The following is a 15,729-nucleotide window of genomic DNA, read 5'->3' on the forward strand; positions in this document are numbered from 1 at the left end:
GACTCACAACTTTTCAATCATATATTTTATTAATTTGTATAAAAATCTAATAAAATTCAAAATAATAATAATAAAATGAAATAGCGGCCCTTAGAAAAGCTTGTTTTCATGTGGATATTTAGTTAGACAAAGTCAACAAAACTGATGTTCTATGAATTTATTTGAAAAAAAAAAAAGGACACTATCCGTTGGATAAACAAATTAATGTTACACATTGCTCTCCTGCTCTGCTCCATCTAGAATATCCAGCAAATGGTACCCTCGGCTTTTGGGGACTCCATCAAGAATTCCACCGCCACCGCAATCTTCTTGTTCAAATAAAGTTGGTGAGAGTGATGAAACTAGTGTTGCAGCTTTGCATAAACACTACCATCTATATAATACATCAAATATCAAATTAAATGAGAACCATTTTTTGGATGATTTTAACTCTCTTACAGTTTAATTATTTCAAAAATATATTAGTTTTCGTTTTTCGATATGTAATATATTCTACAAAATCCTTGTCATCCTACAACACAAAAAGGCCTTTTGTGTTGCAAAAGACAACATTCATCAATTACATGTTGTTAAAAGTGGTCTATCGCAACATTCACTAATGTTGTTTATCTCTTATTTGCTAGTGAATATATTCTCATTTTAAAATCATGATGTGAAAAGCATAAGTTCTGACGTTCTTATTGTAGTATGGAAGGAAAATGTATAATAATCCTCAATGAGATCTGGTCTTTCTCTTTTCCTTTACTTCGATAGAGAGGAAATGAGGATCAATAGTTGAATTGGGCTTTATAATGATAGGAGACTGAGTTGTAAGGGCAGTTCAAATTATGTACAATCCTTCTAGGCTTCAGGTAAAGTTTTCATTTTGAATGCTGGCTCAGCGCCTAAAACAAATTGTCGATTGTTGTTGGTTCTTTCTTTGAAGTTTTACTGGTTGGGAAATTTATCAATGCTCTGAAACATCTAAGTTTTTGCAAAATATGATCTCGATCTGCATATATGATTCATATCTGCAAAAAAAAAAAAAAAGGTTTATAGCCTTTCGATCATTCTGGTCAAGTTGAGTTTGTATGATCAGTAATGTCTATAAAAATGTTGTTTTCTGTTATGTATAGTTTTACTTTTGTCATAGTAAAGCCAAAAATTTAGGGAATGCGTATAAACTTACTTGATGGCATAGAGAACGTACTTGATTAGGGTTGTATTGGAATATATTTTCATATAGTATGTGATTTTTACATACTGGATTATTGCTTATTGGTTATTTTCCTGAACCAGTTTGGTTCAAATGGCTATTCCAGCTTCAAAGGTTCTGTTTTTATGCTTTTGAGTGATTTTGGACTAGAAAAAGCTCTCATATGAACATACAAGTTTGATTGACACGAAAAAATATTTGCATTCTTCATGTTATAGAAGCATATTTGATCAAAGATGTTGAAGAACAACAAATATTGTACTGCATCTTTCATTATATTTGAAGAACAAGCTCTCATGCAATTTTTTTTCTCTTTTTCTTTTTTTTTAATCGATAAATGTAAATTTTCATTGATCAAATTTTTCATGTACAAGTACACCGGACATATCCGGGCAAACAAAAGTCAATATCACATACAATTACTCCAAGCATACCTAGGAGATACAAAATAAGTGAAGTGCGTAAAAATCAATGACCCAACACTAAGGACTCGAAATGGATCAAAACATCCGAATACAAAGAGAACATAACTTTGCATACGTGTGTCTTGATCTATCTCACAATTCAATCCAAGCTAGGTGAAAGGTCTTCAAAAATCTTCTTATTACGTGTTAACCAAATGTAGTAGACGGTACTTGCAAGTGCAATCCTTTTTGCCTTGCTAAGCCATGATGTCTCATGAGTCTCTTTTTTCAACCACTTTAGAACGCTAGCAATTGTTGATATAGATCTTTTAATGCCAAGCCATTGTCTAATATTCCCTCATAAGGATGATGTGAAAGAACATTTAAAGAATAGATGACAACCCGTTTTCGCTATATGCCCACAAAAAACACAATTACAATCAATATCCAAAAATTGCAATTTGTCTTTCGTTAAGAGTTTAGATTGAACCCCTAACCAAAGCAAAAATGAGTGCTTTGGAGTAATGCAAGATTTCCAAACATCACCCGTCCAAACCTTCATTGAACCTTTTGGCATGAAGAATTCATAGGCAGCTTTCGTGCATAATTTATCTCCAGTCGACCAGCCTTTAAATCTGTCTAGAATTTCCTGTTTTCGATCACTGTTTTTTGCAGTTACAGCCCGCTGACTTGAGGGTAATCCAGCAGCCACAAATAGGTTAATTACTCCCCCCACCTGATCTAAAATTACAGCCTGTCCATGAGAAAAAATCTGGGGGGCAGCAACATTTTATATCAAATTATCTCTGATTTTCAACAGTTTTTTGAAAAGTGGAGAGTGATCTTTTCTAGGTAGAACATCCCAAATGCAAGTCACTTTAAGATAAACTTGGTGCATCCAATGTTTCCAAAGAGTGTCCTTTTTATGTTGAATATTCCAAAGAGATTTAGCTAGTAAAGCTAAATTCCAACTCTTCATGTTTTTCAAACCAAGACCCCCTTCCTCTTTCGGTAAGTAAATGTTTTTCCAAGCAACCAAAGGTTTTTTGGAGCCCCAAAGAAATTTTCAGCAAAGACTAATAATTCTTGAAGTAATTGTAGTCAGGATAGGAAAAATAGAAAGCCAAAAGCATTCAACACCTTGAAGCACTGCCTTAATAAGTTTTACCTTACCGGCATAAGATAAGATGAGCAATTCCAAGCTCCAATATAAGCAGCAATTTTATCAAGAAATGGAGCATAACAACTCACAAGCTCATGCCCATAAATACCAGCTATATACAAGCTAGATTTTAAAGTGTTGATCTTCAAACCTGATACAAAACCAAAGTTAGCAAGGCAATCCATAAGAATTTGCACCGACATAACATCTCCCCTTGCAAAGAGCATCAAGTCATCCGCAAAAGCTAAGTGGGTTATCTTTAAGGGGTCACATTTGGAGTGATAATTGAATTCACTATCACTTGTAGCAACCTTAATCATTCTAGAAAAATATTCAAGACAAACACATGAACAAAAAGGGGGATAGTGGATCACCTTGCCGAAGACCTTTCCTACCTTTGAAGAAGCCGTGTATACTCCCATTCAAAGCTATGGAATATGTTGGAGAGGTAACACATTACATCACCCACCGTATAAATCTCAAAGGAAAATGCAACCCTTCGAGTACAGTTTTAAGAAAATCCCAACTTATCGAATCATAAGCTTTCCTTATATCAATTTTTAGGAGGCATCTCGAAGCTACCCTTTTCCATTATATTGTCTCATGAGTTCTTCGGCAAGATGAATATTTTCCGTCATACTCCTACCTTCAATAAAAGCGGCTTGTGCTTGATCCACAATGTCCCCTAAGGTAGGCCTCAATCTAGAAGCAAAGATTTTAGTAATCACTTTATCGATAACATTACAATAAGATATAGGCCTATAATCCCCAACACTAGGTGTGTGACTTGACTTTGACACCAAAGCAATGACTGCGTGGTTGATTTGTTTGAGGATGGATCCCAATGAGAAGAATTCCATGATAGCCTCCACAAAATCATGTTTAATAGTCCCCCATACCTTTTTGAAAAAACAAGAAGTGTAACCATCCGGGCCGAGAGATTTATCATCTCCAATCCCAAAGAGAGCTTCTTTGATCTCATCACTAGAAATGTCCCGAATCAATGAGTTGCCTTGTTCCAATAATACCAAAAGCCCATTGCTAATAATTTCCATCTCAATAGGCCAAACTGGCTCTTTTTTCCCAACAAGTTGGTGTAAAAATTGACAAATTCTCGAGCAACTTGGTCTTGTGAAGTAGTATACATCCTATCCTCTTTAAGAATAGAAACAATAAAGTTTCTTCTTGCATTCCATTTAACCAACGAGTGAAAGAATTTAGTACACTTATCATTTTACTTAAGGAAGATGCATTTAGCTTGTTGGTAATAAAAGCTATGTTCCGCTTCACATAATCACATGGCTTTCTTTCTCAATCTTGCCACCATATGTTGATAATGCTCATTCGTAGGTTGATCATGAAGTATGAGTTGGGCAGCCTCCAATTCACTTTTAGCCTCATTTGCTCGAGTAGAAATTGCCCAAAATACTTAACATTAAGCTCCTTCAATGCTTCTTTCAATTTGCATAACTTCTTACAAAGAATAAATTGCTTTGTTCCCACCACACTAAAATTCCAGCTTGCTTGAACAATATCATGGAAGTCCTCGTGGTTTGTCCACATTGTCTTGAATTTAAATGATTTCCTAGTGTTCACTATATGGTCTTGAATGGACACAATGCATGGAGAATGGTCGGAAAGCCACCTGGAAGGTAAAAAATCAACAAAGACATATGCACCATTTTTGTACCCAAATGTCATTCACCATAGCTCTATCAATTTTGCTCCATACTGAATTATTAGTCCATGTGTAAAGACAACCAATGGAGCGCACATTCGTAAGGCCAGCATGAAGGCAACAATTAGCAAAATCTTGAATTTCATAAGGAGTTACTTCTGCCCCATTGTTTTTCTCATTGAATTTGAGCACATCGTTAAAATCACCAAGAATCATCCAAGGTAATGACACATTTGCATTGAAATCCATGATGTTGTTCCAAAGCGGCCTCCGGCTAACAATTGTATGAAAAGCATAAACAAAGCTAACAACAAAGGTATAAGATGTTACCTTGAAAGTAACAATACAATGGATGACTTGTGGGTTAGTCTCCAAAACTTCCAGTTTGACTTTTGATGAATTCCCCAAGATTAAAATCCATCCGGCTCTATGAGTGCAAAAATTGTTGACTTGCATAAAACCATCAAATTTATTCCGCATAATTCGGTTCATCGATCTCCAAGCTTCGTCTCCTAAATACTCATGACACCAATGCAATGTCGCTTGATGAAATCTCAAATCCCATTTTGTTTGAGGAGGGATTCGAGCCCCTAATATTCCAAGATGCAATTTTCATGATTTGGAAGCAAGGGAAATTCCCTTCTTCTTGCCAATTTTGGTTCCGACTTTCCTTTGCTCATTGACCTTTCCTTTGAGCTTTTCATTGCTAGATTTTTTTAGAATCTGCCCCTCTAACATTTGATGTGGAATCTGCCCCCACATTTTCCATTTGACAGCCTTCATCTGCCGACACATGAGAAGGCATAATACATGCTGAATTTTTTCCATTTTTCCGGTTAATTACCTCAACAAAAGGGGCGTCTACCTGGTCTTGAATCTGGACTTGCTGGTCGTCCACATCTTGTTGCTGTGCAAAATTTTGATTTGGGGGCTGCCCTTGCTGGCCGTCCTTCCCCCTAGGTTGCTGTCCCCCAATTCTGGCCGAATTAACACTAAACTGTGAAGCTGTCTTAGTAGAATTTGATGCTGTCCAATTCTTTCCAGCCTGCATGTTTTTCTCTTGTGCAGCCGGTATGGAGGTATTTGCTGTCTCTCTATTTATGGACTTTCCTTTTTCACCCACAGCCTTTTTGTTGTAGTTAGAACCGAGATTGGAATGCCCGAAAACTTTACAAGAACTACAAAATTTTGGTTCATGCTCAAAAAGAATCTCTTGCCTCCTCAAAATGCCATTAGGAAGTTTTATCTTTACCATCCGAACAAACTCAATAGATGCGTCAAGTTCAACTAGGTCTCTTGCATAGGATAGTCTACCCCTTGATGCCGTGACCTTATCGGTCGAGATGGGTTTACCAACTTTTGAAACAATCTTACCCAAGGCACTCGTGTTCCAAAATTCCAATGGCAATCCCGGTAAGTTAATCCAAACCGGCATAGTGCTAACGTCTTTGTCATCAAAATCAAAGTAGCGGGGCATGACTTTTAGCATTAATGGTCTCCCATAAACCAAGTAGGAACCACCATGCAACACACCAGAGCCGGTCCTATAGCCAGGTAAATGAGGCCTGTGCCTCAAGCCCAAGACCATAGGGGGCCTATTTTGGCCCAAAAGTTTTTTTTTTTTTTAAATATTAAAAGAAGGAAAAGGAAAATAGTTTTTTTTTCCGTTATTTGTGAGATGATTGAGATATTTGTTTGTTGTTATAATGTTAAGTTTTAAGTTGACAATATTTTACATAATATATTATTGAATTTTGCATTTATATTGATTTTGGGCGCCTAATTTTTGGACTTTGCCTCCAGCCCCGACAAACACAGGACCGGCCCTACCACACACTAAGCTTTTCCTAGTCCATCTCAAATTTGAAACCCAACCACTCGCTCGAGTGCACATAATATTTATAATCAACCTTCCATGAATCATACAATTGGAGTAATGCCACTTTCCCCAGGAATCTACCGACAAAATATCCAAAAGTCCATATCCCCAAGTATTCTCGATATTATCTTCATCTAATTCACCCAACACCACTTCTTCCGATTGATTTTCGAAGGGCTTTAGCTTGATATTTTCCTCCATCTTCCTATTGTTTTTGAAGAGGTTTACCCATGGAGCTTTAGTGTCTTCCACACCCTCAATCCACCGTTTTCCTCTTTTTGGTTCTTTAATTCATCCGTATTTGACTGAAATTTAGAACTTTCAGATTCCGTATCCTCGCCTCCAAGTGTTTGGGACACACTTGGATACTCACAAGTTGCCTTATGAAGTACCTTCGAAAGGGGGATTATCTCCTTAGACATGGAGGAATCACAAGAGGCCTGCGACAATTCATTAACTGGTCCAGCAGAATTTTTCCAGGAATTAGTGTGGCTAACCTGGGAATGGACGTTTGAGGGCTGCTTGGATAAGAGCCCACTCTTGTGGGCTGATTTCTTAGCCATAACAATCAGTAACAAAAAGGCCCAGCAAGGGGGGAAAGGCAACCCACGAGGAGAGAAAGGAGCCCAAAGGCAGAATAAAAATCCAAGGAAGACCCTGCCCACAGAATAATAAAACAGAAGTGGTCCAAGGAGATATAAATGATCCAAGAAGGTCCAGCCAAAACAGGCCCAACTGGAGACTTGATCCACACCAAAACCAATAGAAAATCTGAGATATAATATATTTAAGAACTTTCCGCCTGTTGAAACTTAGAATGGCCTAAAAATAAGCTGCAATAAATGAGAATTCAACCAGAATAAGAGGCACCTCAAACTGAACCAAATTATGCAAGAAAATAATCTGAAAATAGATGGACAAAGCTGGGAATCCAGGAACCACAGCACTGAGCACGTTTTTATTATTTCTTATTTCTTCCAAATTTTTTATTGGTTTTTACTTATACTTTTCTTTTCAAAGTATAGAGTCTTTAGCTTCAACTGATCAACCACGTTTTTAAAATATTTGATATTTATTTGCTACAGTAGATTATAATACAGTAACATCTCTTTCGCTAGAATATTTTTTGCTATTATATATAACTTTGTCATTTTTCTTATGTTGGAAAATACATCAAGTAATTAATTTTTTAACTATTCGTAAGTGAATAATTTTTTCAACAGCTGGCTCACATTGATTGTTGCGAGATTCAAAGAAAGATGGAGTTGTTTCATTTCAAGAAATTTTATACTATTTTTGAGATGTAATTTTACCCTCCCAAAGTTAGGAAAATCATTCCATCAAAATGACAATTTACAAAATGTGTAGTAATTAAGTCATACATTAAAGGTTCGAGGTACCTAATAATGGATGTTGAATCAAAACCAATATAAATTCCAAGTCTACAATGGGGTCCCATTTTGGTGCACTGTAGGGATAAAATTGGGATTTGCATGACACAATCGAAAACCCATAGTTAAGAAATATTAGGTTCATGACCTGATGTACATTGCAAATGTGAGTAATGATAATAAGTAGTTTGTTTTGTGCGAACTAATGATACAGCATGTAATTTGACATGTCCCAAAATAGAAGTTGAGAGTTTTATTTCATAAATAATGGTCTATTACTACGTTTTATACGTTTGACAAATGGTTTTTTTAAATCATTTTGTGTACGAACACGTGCAACTGAATATTCAATAACAATCTCAATTGACATATGGTAATTTTTGAATTGTTTGTGATTAATTCACAGCATTATTAAGACGATTTATTGATTGAGTAATTAAAAAATTGAGCTCATAATTTTATGATTATTGACAAATAGTTTAGTAAAAGCTACATTCCTAGTGAAAAATAAGCAAACATGTGACCATCTAATAGAAAATTTAATTAATACCATAAAATACTAAAATGGTCCCCATGGTGGGTGTGTTGATCCACATATATCTTCATAAATTCTTTTAAAAAAGTTAGATACCCAACATTAACTTTTGTAGTCGAATTTCAGATACTTACTTACCTTGCAAACAAGCAATACATGGATAATCATATGTAAAAAAAAATTTCTAGTTCTTTAGAGAATGTCCATGTGAGTTGTTATTATTCGGCACATTATTGTTCCTGGATGTTCAAGCCGATCATGTAAAAGTATAAAACTTTTTGGGTCAACAAACTTCGAGTTCGTGATAACATTTGATTCAAATATTTCTATAAATATATAATACATACTAGATGGGAGTGTATTTAATTTTTCTTTTACCTATTTTTGGCCAAGTACAAAATAAGTTGTAGGGGGTGTTTGAGCCACATTATTTTGATAATAATGCATTATTGAATAATGTATTGATGGGAATTGTGTGATTAAAAAATAAAGAAAAGTTTTTTATTTGCGTGTAATATTATTTTATTGAAGAATGTGTAGTTGAAATGATATCAAATAACTGTTTAAGAATGCATTTTTTTGAAATAATGTGGCTCAAACGGGCCCATAGAAAGATATTTAATACTATTTTCTTTTATTGCTTCCATGTGATATCCATTGCAGTAAATATTTTTAAAAATTAAGCAATTATTTTAGACTTATTTGAATAAAGTACATCATCAATGTATAATTTTGTATTATTTAGTAAGATAATACAAGCTTTTTTTGAAGCCTTCAATGATATTTGATGTACTTGATATTGCATTAAAATTATTTTTTGCTAATATTAATTTCTAGAAGTTTTTTTTTTTTTTTTTTGAAGAATTGTGTGCATAGTTGCACTATCTGCTTAATAAATATCTTAATAATCCATCTTAAATCTTATCAGTGTTTCAAAATTTTTGCTTTTTCAAAAGTAATAATATAGTATTTTTTTACAATATTGAGACGTTGAATATTATGCTTTTTAGGAGCGATAAATTAATATTCTTCTTGTAATAAAATAAAATAAAAATTGTTTTTCTTCAATGTGTTTGATTCGTGCTTCTTCAAGAGCTTAATGAGATATACTCTTACAGAGTAATAAATACAATATTCTTCTGAAATATTAATATTAACAATTTCGTGCTAAATAATACAATATTTTTTCTAGAATATTTATCGAATATAAAGTTGTTCTTCTTTAAGGTCGAGTAACGATATAATATTTAAGAATTGGAATAGATTTGGATAACTTAGAGTCAAATTCTTATAATAATAATAATAATAATAATAATAATAATAATAATAATAATAATAATAATAATAATAATAATTTGTTCTCCAAAGATTTAGGATTTCCAATCAAATCAAAATTCGCTATTGCTCGCATAGTGATTTCTTACAAATGAACCGTTTGATCATCATTGTAACCACTGAATTTGAAGAACAATGAGTTATGGATATATCGTTCAAATTTCACGACAATCGAACCACGGTTTATCGACATATCAACATTGAATGAGAATTGTTGCATGTTGTCCAGATCTGTGAATTTTTCGCACTATTAATTTCGAAGTTTCTTTCTATTTTGGGTTAGCTCATTCAAAACATGTGTTACTTTGAGAGCACATTGTAGCTTAGTATTACTTTTTTCAAGAGTAATGTGTCAATATTTTTTTGGAATATTGACGTTATAGTTAATGCATGGGCCACCACTTCTTCAAGGCAATATTTCAATATTTTTCTGTAATATTGAAAATTATAATTAATGCTTTTTAAGAGTAAGTAATATTTTTTTGAAATATTAATTGTACCGTTGTGTTACCTCAGGAAAAACAACAAAATAATCATAATAGATCGATCTACGAGTATTAAATTAATAAGCTGTACTACGTTTTATAAAGAGTAAGTGCGTGAAATGATAAACAAAAAATAAGACTAATGAAACACCTCTAACATCAATTATACCTCGATAATCCTAGCCCCCATCTGGTCCCATTAAATTTATAATACATTTTCTCTCTCTTTTCTTTAACTATACATTCTCCAATAAAATAATATTACACATAAACTAATTTTTTTCATCTTTTTCAACTACATATTCTTCAAAAAAGACTATTCCAAAAATTATAATATCAAATAATTGGGACATAATTATAATTTACAAATATGAGATCTTGATTCTCAATAAAATACACATATAAGTCTATTTAATTCTTTATTTTCCTCTACTTTCACTCTAATTTATCATATGAACTTTAATTATTTTATAAATTTTTAATATTTTTTATATTATGATAATTTTATTTTATTTTTCTACTCGTCAATCATAGTTTGCATAAATTTTACGATATGGAAACACAAAAAAACTGCAAAGAAAAAAAATAAAAAATTACTAAATCAACTGTTTTTTAAATTAAAATTATAATCATTTTGGTATAATTTTAGTGAGGCCTTGGTATCTTATTTGGGCCTGGATGTCCACTAAAGAGTTAGGCTTTCAGGTTGATGTGTTATTTGGGCCAAATAAAACTGGGCTTTATTTTAGAAGGTTTGCATTTCAGGAAGTATATAACCCTAACCTAGCAGGATCTCTAGGGTTTTACACGTTCTAAATCCCTCTGATCTGATCTGGGAGAAATGGTGCCGCTTCCTCACCGATTTTTACTTTGTTGCAATTTTCAATTTCTGTAACTTACATATCAAACTGACTTTATTTTGCTTCTTTCGTGTAAAAATGAATGTTGTAGGCTCCAAAGAAGGGCGCGAAATTGCCGGCGGGAGTGGCTAAAAAGAAAGCGGAAAAGGTAGTGAATCCTCTATTCGAGAAGCGGCCAAAGCAATTTGGTATTGGTGGAGCGTTGCCGCCAAAGAAGGATCTCCACCGATTTGTGAAATGGCCTCAAGTGGTGAGGATTCAGCGCAAGAAGATGATTTTGAAGCAACGCCTTAAGGTCCCGCCGCCAATTCATCAGTTCTCTAAAACCCTCGACAAGAACTTGGGTCTGTTTTTATACCCTTTCCTCTGTATATATTCGTTTTTTTCATCTACTCCGTATTTGCTAATTTTTTATGAGATTCTGACTGTTATTCTTGTTTGCTAAATGTGAACTTGGTAATTTTTATAATTTATTTTTGATTGTTATGCTTGTGAAAATTAGATGAAGGCTACCTACAATGTAGGAGGCTGGGTGTGTATAGTAGTATGCTATTTTTCTATGATTGACGATACTGTTGAGTTATTTGCCTGTTACGAATGGGGTGTCTTGTTATACTTTCACGAAATGTTCTTTTGGTTTGTATTATTATTTGTGACTTGAGATAAGATACCCCAGCTCATATCATTGCCAATTCAATTGAAAATTTCAGCATGGTACAATGATGCTATTGATGGAATAATGTTTGGTTAATTTATGCTTATGCACATGTTATAATTCTAAATTGAGTGCTCAGATTGGATTCTATTTTTATTATCCTTTCTGAAAAATATACCTTTGGTTATCTGGTTAAAAGTAAAGAGAATTGTTTTTAGGACTGGATAAGTCTGGAAAATATAGAATTTATATAGATACACTTTGATCTCTGATTGTAAGTTGCTTAAGCACTATTTATCAAGCTTGTAACTGATAATCTTTTATATCTTTTAGACAAATTCATATCTATATAATAATAGAGGAGCCAATCTATACCATGAAATTAACATTTACATTGTAGTCTGGCTTTATGGTCTTGGAATTGCTGTCCTAACTATGATCTACGCTGGTTATAAAGGGCCTCTTTCTGTTGCCTTTTTGTAAAATTTTATTGTTGTTTGGCTTTAAAATGAAATTAAATAGTGCTTGTACCATTGTCAAATTATATGTTCATGATGCGGTATTTATCAAGCTTGTAGCTGGTAATCTTTTATATCTTTTAGACAAATTCATATCCATATACTAATAGAGGAGCCACTCTAGGCCATGAAAGTGACATTTACATTGTAGTTGGGCTTTGTCGTATTGTAATCACTGACCCAACTATGATCTACCCTGGTTATCAAGGGCCTCTTTCCATTACCTTTTTGTAAAATTTTATTGTTGATTGGCTTTAAAATGAAATTGAATTGTGCTTGTACCATTATGAAATTTTATGTTCATGATATTGAATTTGGTTGCTTTTCAATATACAGCAACGAGCTTGTTCAAGATGCTTCTCAAATACAGGCCCGAGGATAAAGCTCAAAAGAAAGAGAGGCTTCTGAAAAGAGCACAGGCTGAGGCTGAAGGAAAAACACCTGAGGTTAAGAAGCCGATCATTGTGAAATATGGTCTCAACCATGTTACATATTTAATTGAGCAGGTTTGGACTTCTTGACTCCAGTGCACGTGTTAGTGTATTATTATGAAAGAACTAATGAACAAAGCTATTATTGCAGAACAAAGCTCAACTTGTTATCATTGCCCATGATGTGGACCCCATTGAGTTGGTGGTATGGCTTCCTGCATTGTGCAGGAAAATGGAAATCCCTTACTGCATCGTGAAGGGAAAGGCTCGATTGGGAACTGTAAGTGGCCTAAGGTCTTTGGCTACATGATTTTCGGTAGTATTTGCTTAGAGCCCATTATAATGTTCTGTATTATGCCATCTTGCAGATAGTCCATAAGAAGACGGCTTCTGTATTGTGCTTAACCTCAGTTAAGAATGAAGACAAGATGGACTTCAGCAGGATCTTGGAAGCTATTAAGGTAGTGTGTTATTCATATTCTGTAAATCATGTTTCCTTACGTCCTATGTTGAGTTATTCTTGATATGTTTGGCATAAATTAAAATTTGATGGACAAATCCCTTGTTTTCTTTTTCTGCTGTTGCAACAGGCCAACTTCAATGATAAATACGATGAGACCAGGAAGAAGTGGGGTGGTGGAGTTATGGGCTCAAAATCCCTGGCCAAGACAAAGGCCAAAGAGAGACTCATGGCCAAGGAGGCTGCACAGAGGATGACTTAGGCTCTTAGTCTAGCCTTTTTCTATCAAGGATAGAATCTTTTTACCTTCCTTTGTTGCTCCAATTCATGCTAGACATTTTTGTTTCCATGTGATATTGGATAGACGAAATGCTTTATCATGACTAGTAAATGACAATGTTTGGTTTTGTCAGGTGTTTATGTACTTTCAAGTTTTTCGTAGAATGAAATGCAACATTTTTAACGTGTTGTATTGTTCTTCCTCTAGAAATTTTGCAAATTTGAGGCTCCCTTATCGTTGTGGAATTCAGGGTATAGAGTGTGTGGTACCACCGTCAATGCATGGCATAGAAATTCAAGGTATAGAGCTTTTGCTCCAATTGGTCGACCAAACTTCTAACATATTTGAAATTTATATGCTACAGCAGATTGTACTACGGTAACATCACTTTTGCTAGATTGTTTTCTGTTGTTATTTATAACTTTGTCACTTTTCTTATATCAACAAATATATCAAGTAATTAATTTTTAAACTATTTGTAAGTGAATATTTTTTCAACAACTTGATATATTTGTTGCGGGGATCAAAGTAAGATAAAATTGTTTCGTTTTAAGAAATTTTATGTTATTTTTGGGATGTAATTTTACCCTCTCAAAGTTACGAAAATCATTTCATCAAAATGACAATTTACAAAACGTACAGTATATAAGTCACACATTAAAGGTTCAAGGTTACCTAATAATGGATATCGAATCAAAATCAACATAAATTTCAAGTCTACATTGTGGGCCCATTTTGGTGTGTGGGTTTTGAACAGCATAATCGAAAATCCATAGTTGAGAAGTATTAGGTTCATGACCAAATGTACATTGTAAAGGTGAGTAATAATGGTAAGTATTTGTTTTGTGCGAACTAATGATTCAACATGTAATTTGGCATGTCTCCAAATAAAAGTTGGGAGTTTTATTGCATAAATAATGGTCTATTACTAAGTTCTATAAATTAGATAAATCATTTTGTTAAATCATTTTGTGTATGGACACGTGCAATTGAATATTCATTAACAATCTCAATTGTCATACAATAATCTTTGAATTGTTTGTGATTAAATTCACCAGTATTATTAAGACGATTTATCTTGATTGAGTAATCAAAAAATTGAGCTCATAATTTTATGATTTTTGGCAAATAGTTTCGTAAAAATTGCATTCCTAGTGGAAAATAAACAAACATGTGACCTCTCATAGAAAATTTAATCAATACCATAAAAAATAAAATGGTCTACATGGTGGGTGTATTGATCTACATATATCTCTATGAAATCTCACCAAAAAGTTAGATATTCAACATTAACTTTTGTAGTTTGAATGTCTGATACTTGCCTTACAAACAACCAGTACATATATAATCATAGGTAAAAGAATTTTCTAGTTCTTTAGAGGATGTGCATGTGAGTTGTTATTGTTCAGCACATTATTATTGCTTCTGAACGTTCAAGTCAATCATGCCAAAGTATAAAACTTTTTGGGTCAACGAATTTCTAGTTCGTTATAACATTTGATTCAATTATTTTTATAATATAATACATATCAAATGTGAGTGCATTTAATTTTTTCTTTTATCTATTTTTGGCCAGATACGAAAGAACTTGTGGAAAGATATCCAATACTATTTTTTTTTTTTTTTTTTTTTTTTTTTTTTTTTTTTTTTTTCCTTTTTTGGTAATTTTTTTAAAAAATAAAGAAAACAAATTCTAATTTTTTTTTTTGTATTGCTTCTATGTGATATCCATTTTGGTGAATATCTTTAAAAACTAAGTAATTTTTTTAATTTGCTTGAATAGAGTGCGTCATCTCTGTATAATTTTGTATTATTTAGTAAGATAATACAAGCTTTTTTGAATTTTTCAACGATATTTGATGTATTTGGTATTTCATTAACATTATATTTTGCTAATATTAATTTCAAGAAGTACTTTTTTCTTTAAGAATTGTGTGCGTAGTTGCACTATCTGCTTGATAAATGTCTTAATAATCCATCTTAAATTTTATTAGTGTTTCAAAATTATTGTTTTTTCAGAAGTAATAATGAAATAATTTTTTTTTTAAATATTGAGACATTGAATATTATGCTCTTTAGGAGTGATAAATTAATATTCTTCTTGTAATAAAATAAAATAAAAATTTATTTTTTCTTCAATGAGTTGTTTAATTCATGCTTCTTCAGGAGCATAACAAGATATACTCTTAAAAAGTAATAAATACAATATTCTTTTGAAAATATCAATATTAACAATTTCGTGCTAAATAATACAATATTTTTCTAGAATATTTATCGAATATAAAGTCGTTCTTCTTTAAGAGTAATGATACAACATTTAAGAATTGGAATAGGTTTGGATAACTTTGATTCAAATTCTTAAAACAAAAAAAAATAAATAATAATAATAAAAAAAAAATTGTTCTCCAAAGATTTAGGATTTCCAGTCAAATTAAAATTTGCTACTGCTCGCATAGCGATT

At 32.9% G+C, this 15,729-nt stretch overlaps 2 protein-coding genes across 2 annotated transcripts; one reads left to right on the plus strand and one right to left on the minus strand.

Annotated features, from left to right (window-relative positions):
- Positions 1-4,346: 4,346 nt before the first annotated feature.
- On the minus strand, positions 4,347-4,919 carry LOC111365716. The gene is made up of 2 exons (XM_022986254.1): positions 4,452-4,919; positions 4,347-4,406 (listed from the first exon to the last, which is right to left on the minus strand). The coding sequence occupies exons 1-2, from the start codon at positions 4,917-4,919 to the stop codon at positions 4,347-4,349; spliced, it is 528 nt and encodes a 175-aa protein (XP_022842022.1).
- Positions 4,920-10,808: 5,889 nt separating this feature from the next.
- LOC111365407 (60S ribosomal protein L7a-1-like) lies at positions 10,809-13,456 on the plus strand. The gene is made up of 6 exons (XM_022985930.1): positions 10,809-10,908; positions 11,016-11,268; positions 12,434-12,603; positions 12,680-12,808; positions 12,897-12,989; positions 13,119-13,456. The coding sequence occupies exons 1-6, from the start codon at positions 10,906-10,908 to the stop codon at positions 13,248-13,250; spliced, it is 780 nt and encodes a 259-aa protein (XP_022841698.1). The 5' UTR covers positions 10,809-10,905; the 3' UTR covers positions 13,251-13,456.
- The last annotated feature ends 2,273 nt before the right edge of the window (positions 13,457-15,729 follow it).

This window comes from Olea europaea, chromosome 17 (assembly GCF_002742605.1).
Source record: "Olea europaea var. sylvestris chromosome 17, O_europaea_v1, whole genome shotgun sequence".
Taxonomy (NCBI): Eukaryota; Viridiplantae; Streptophyta; class Magnoliopsida; order Lamiales; family Oleaceae; genus Olea; species Olea europaea.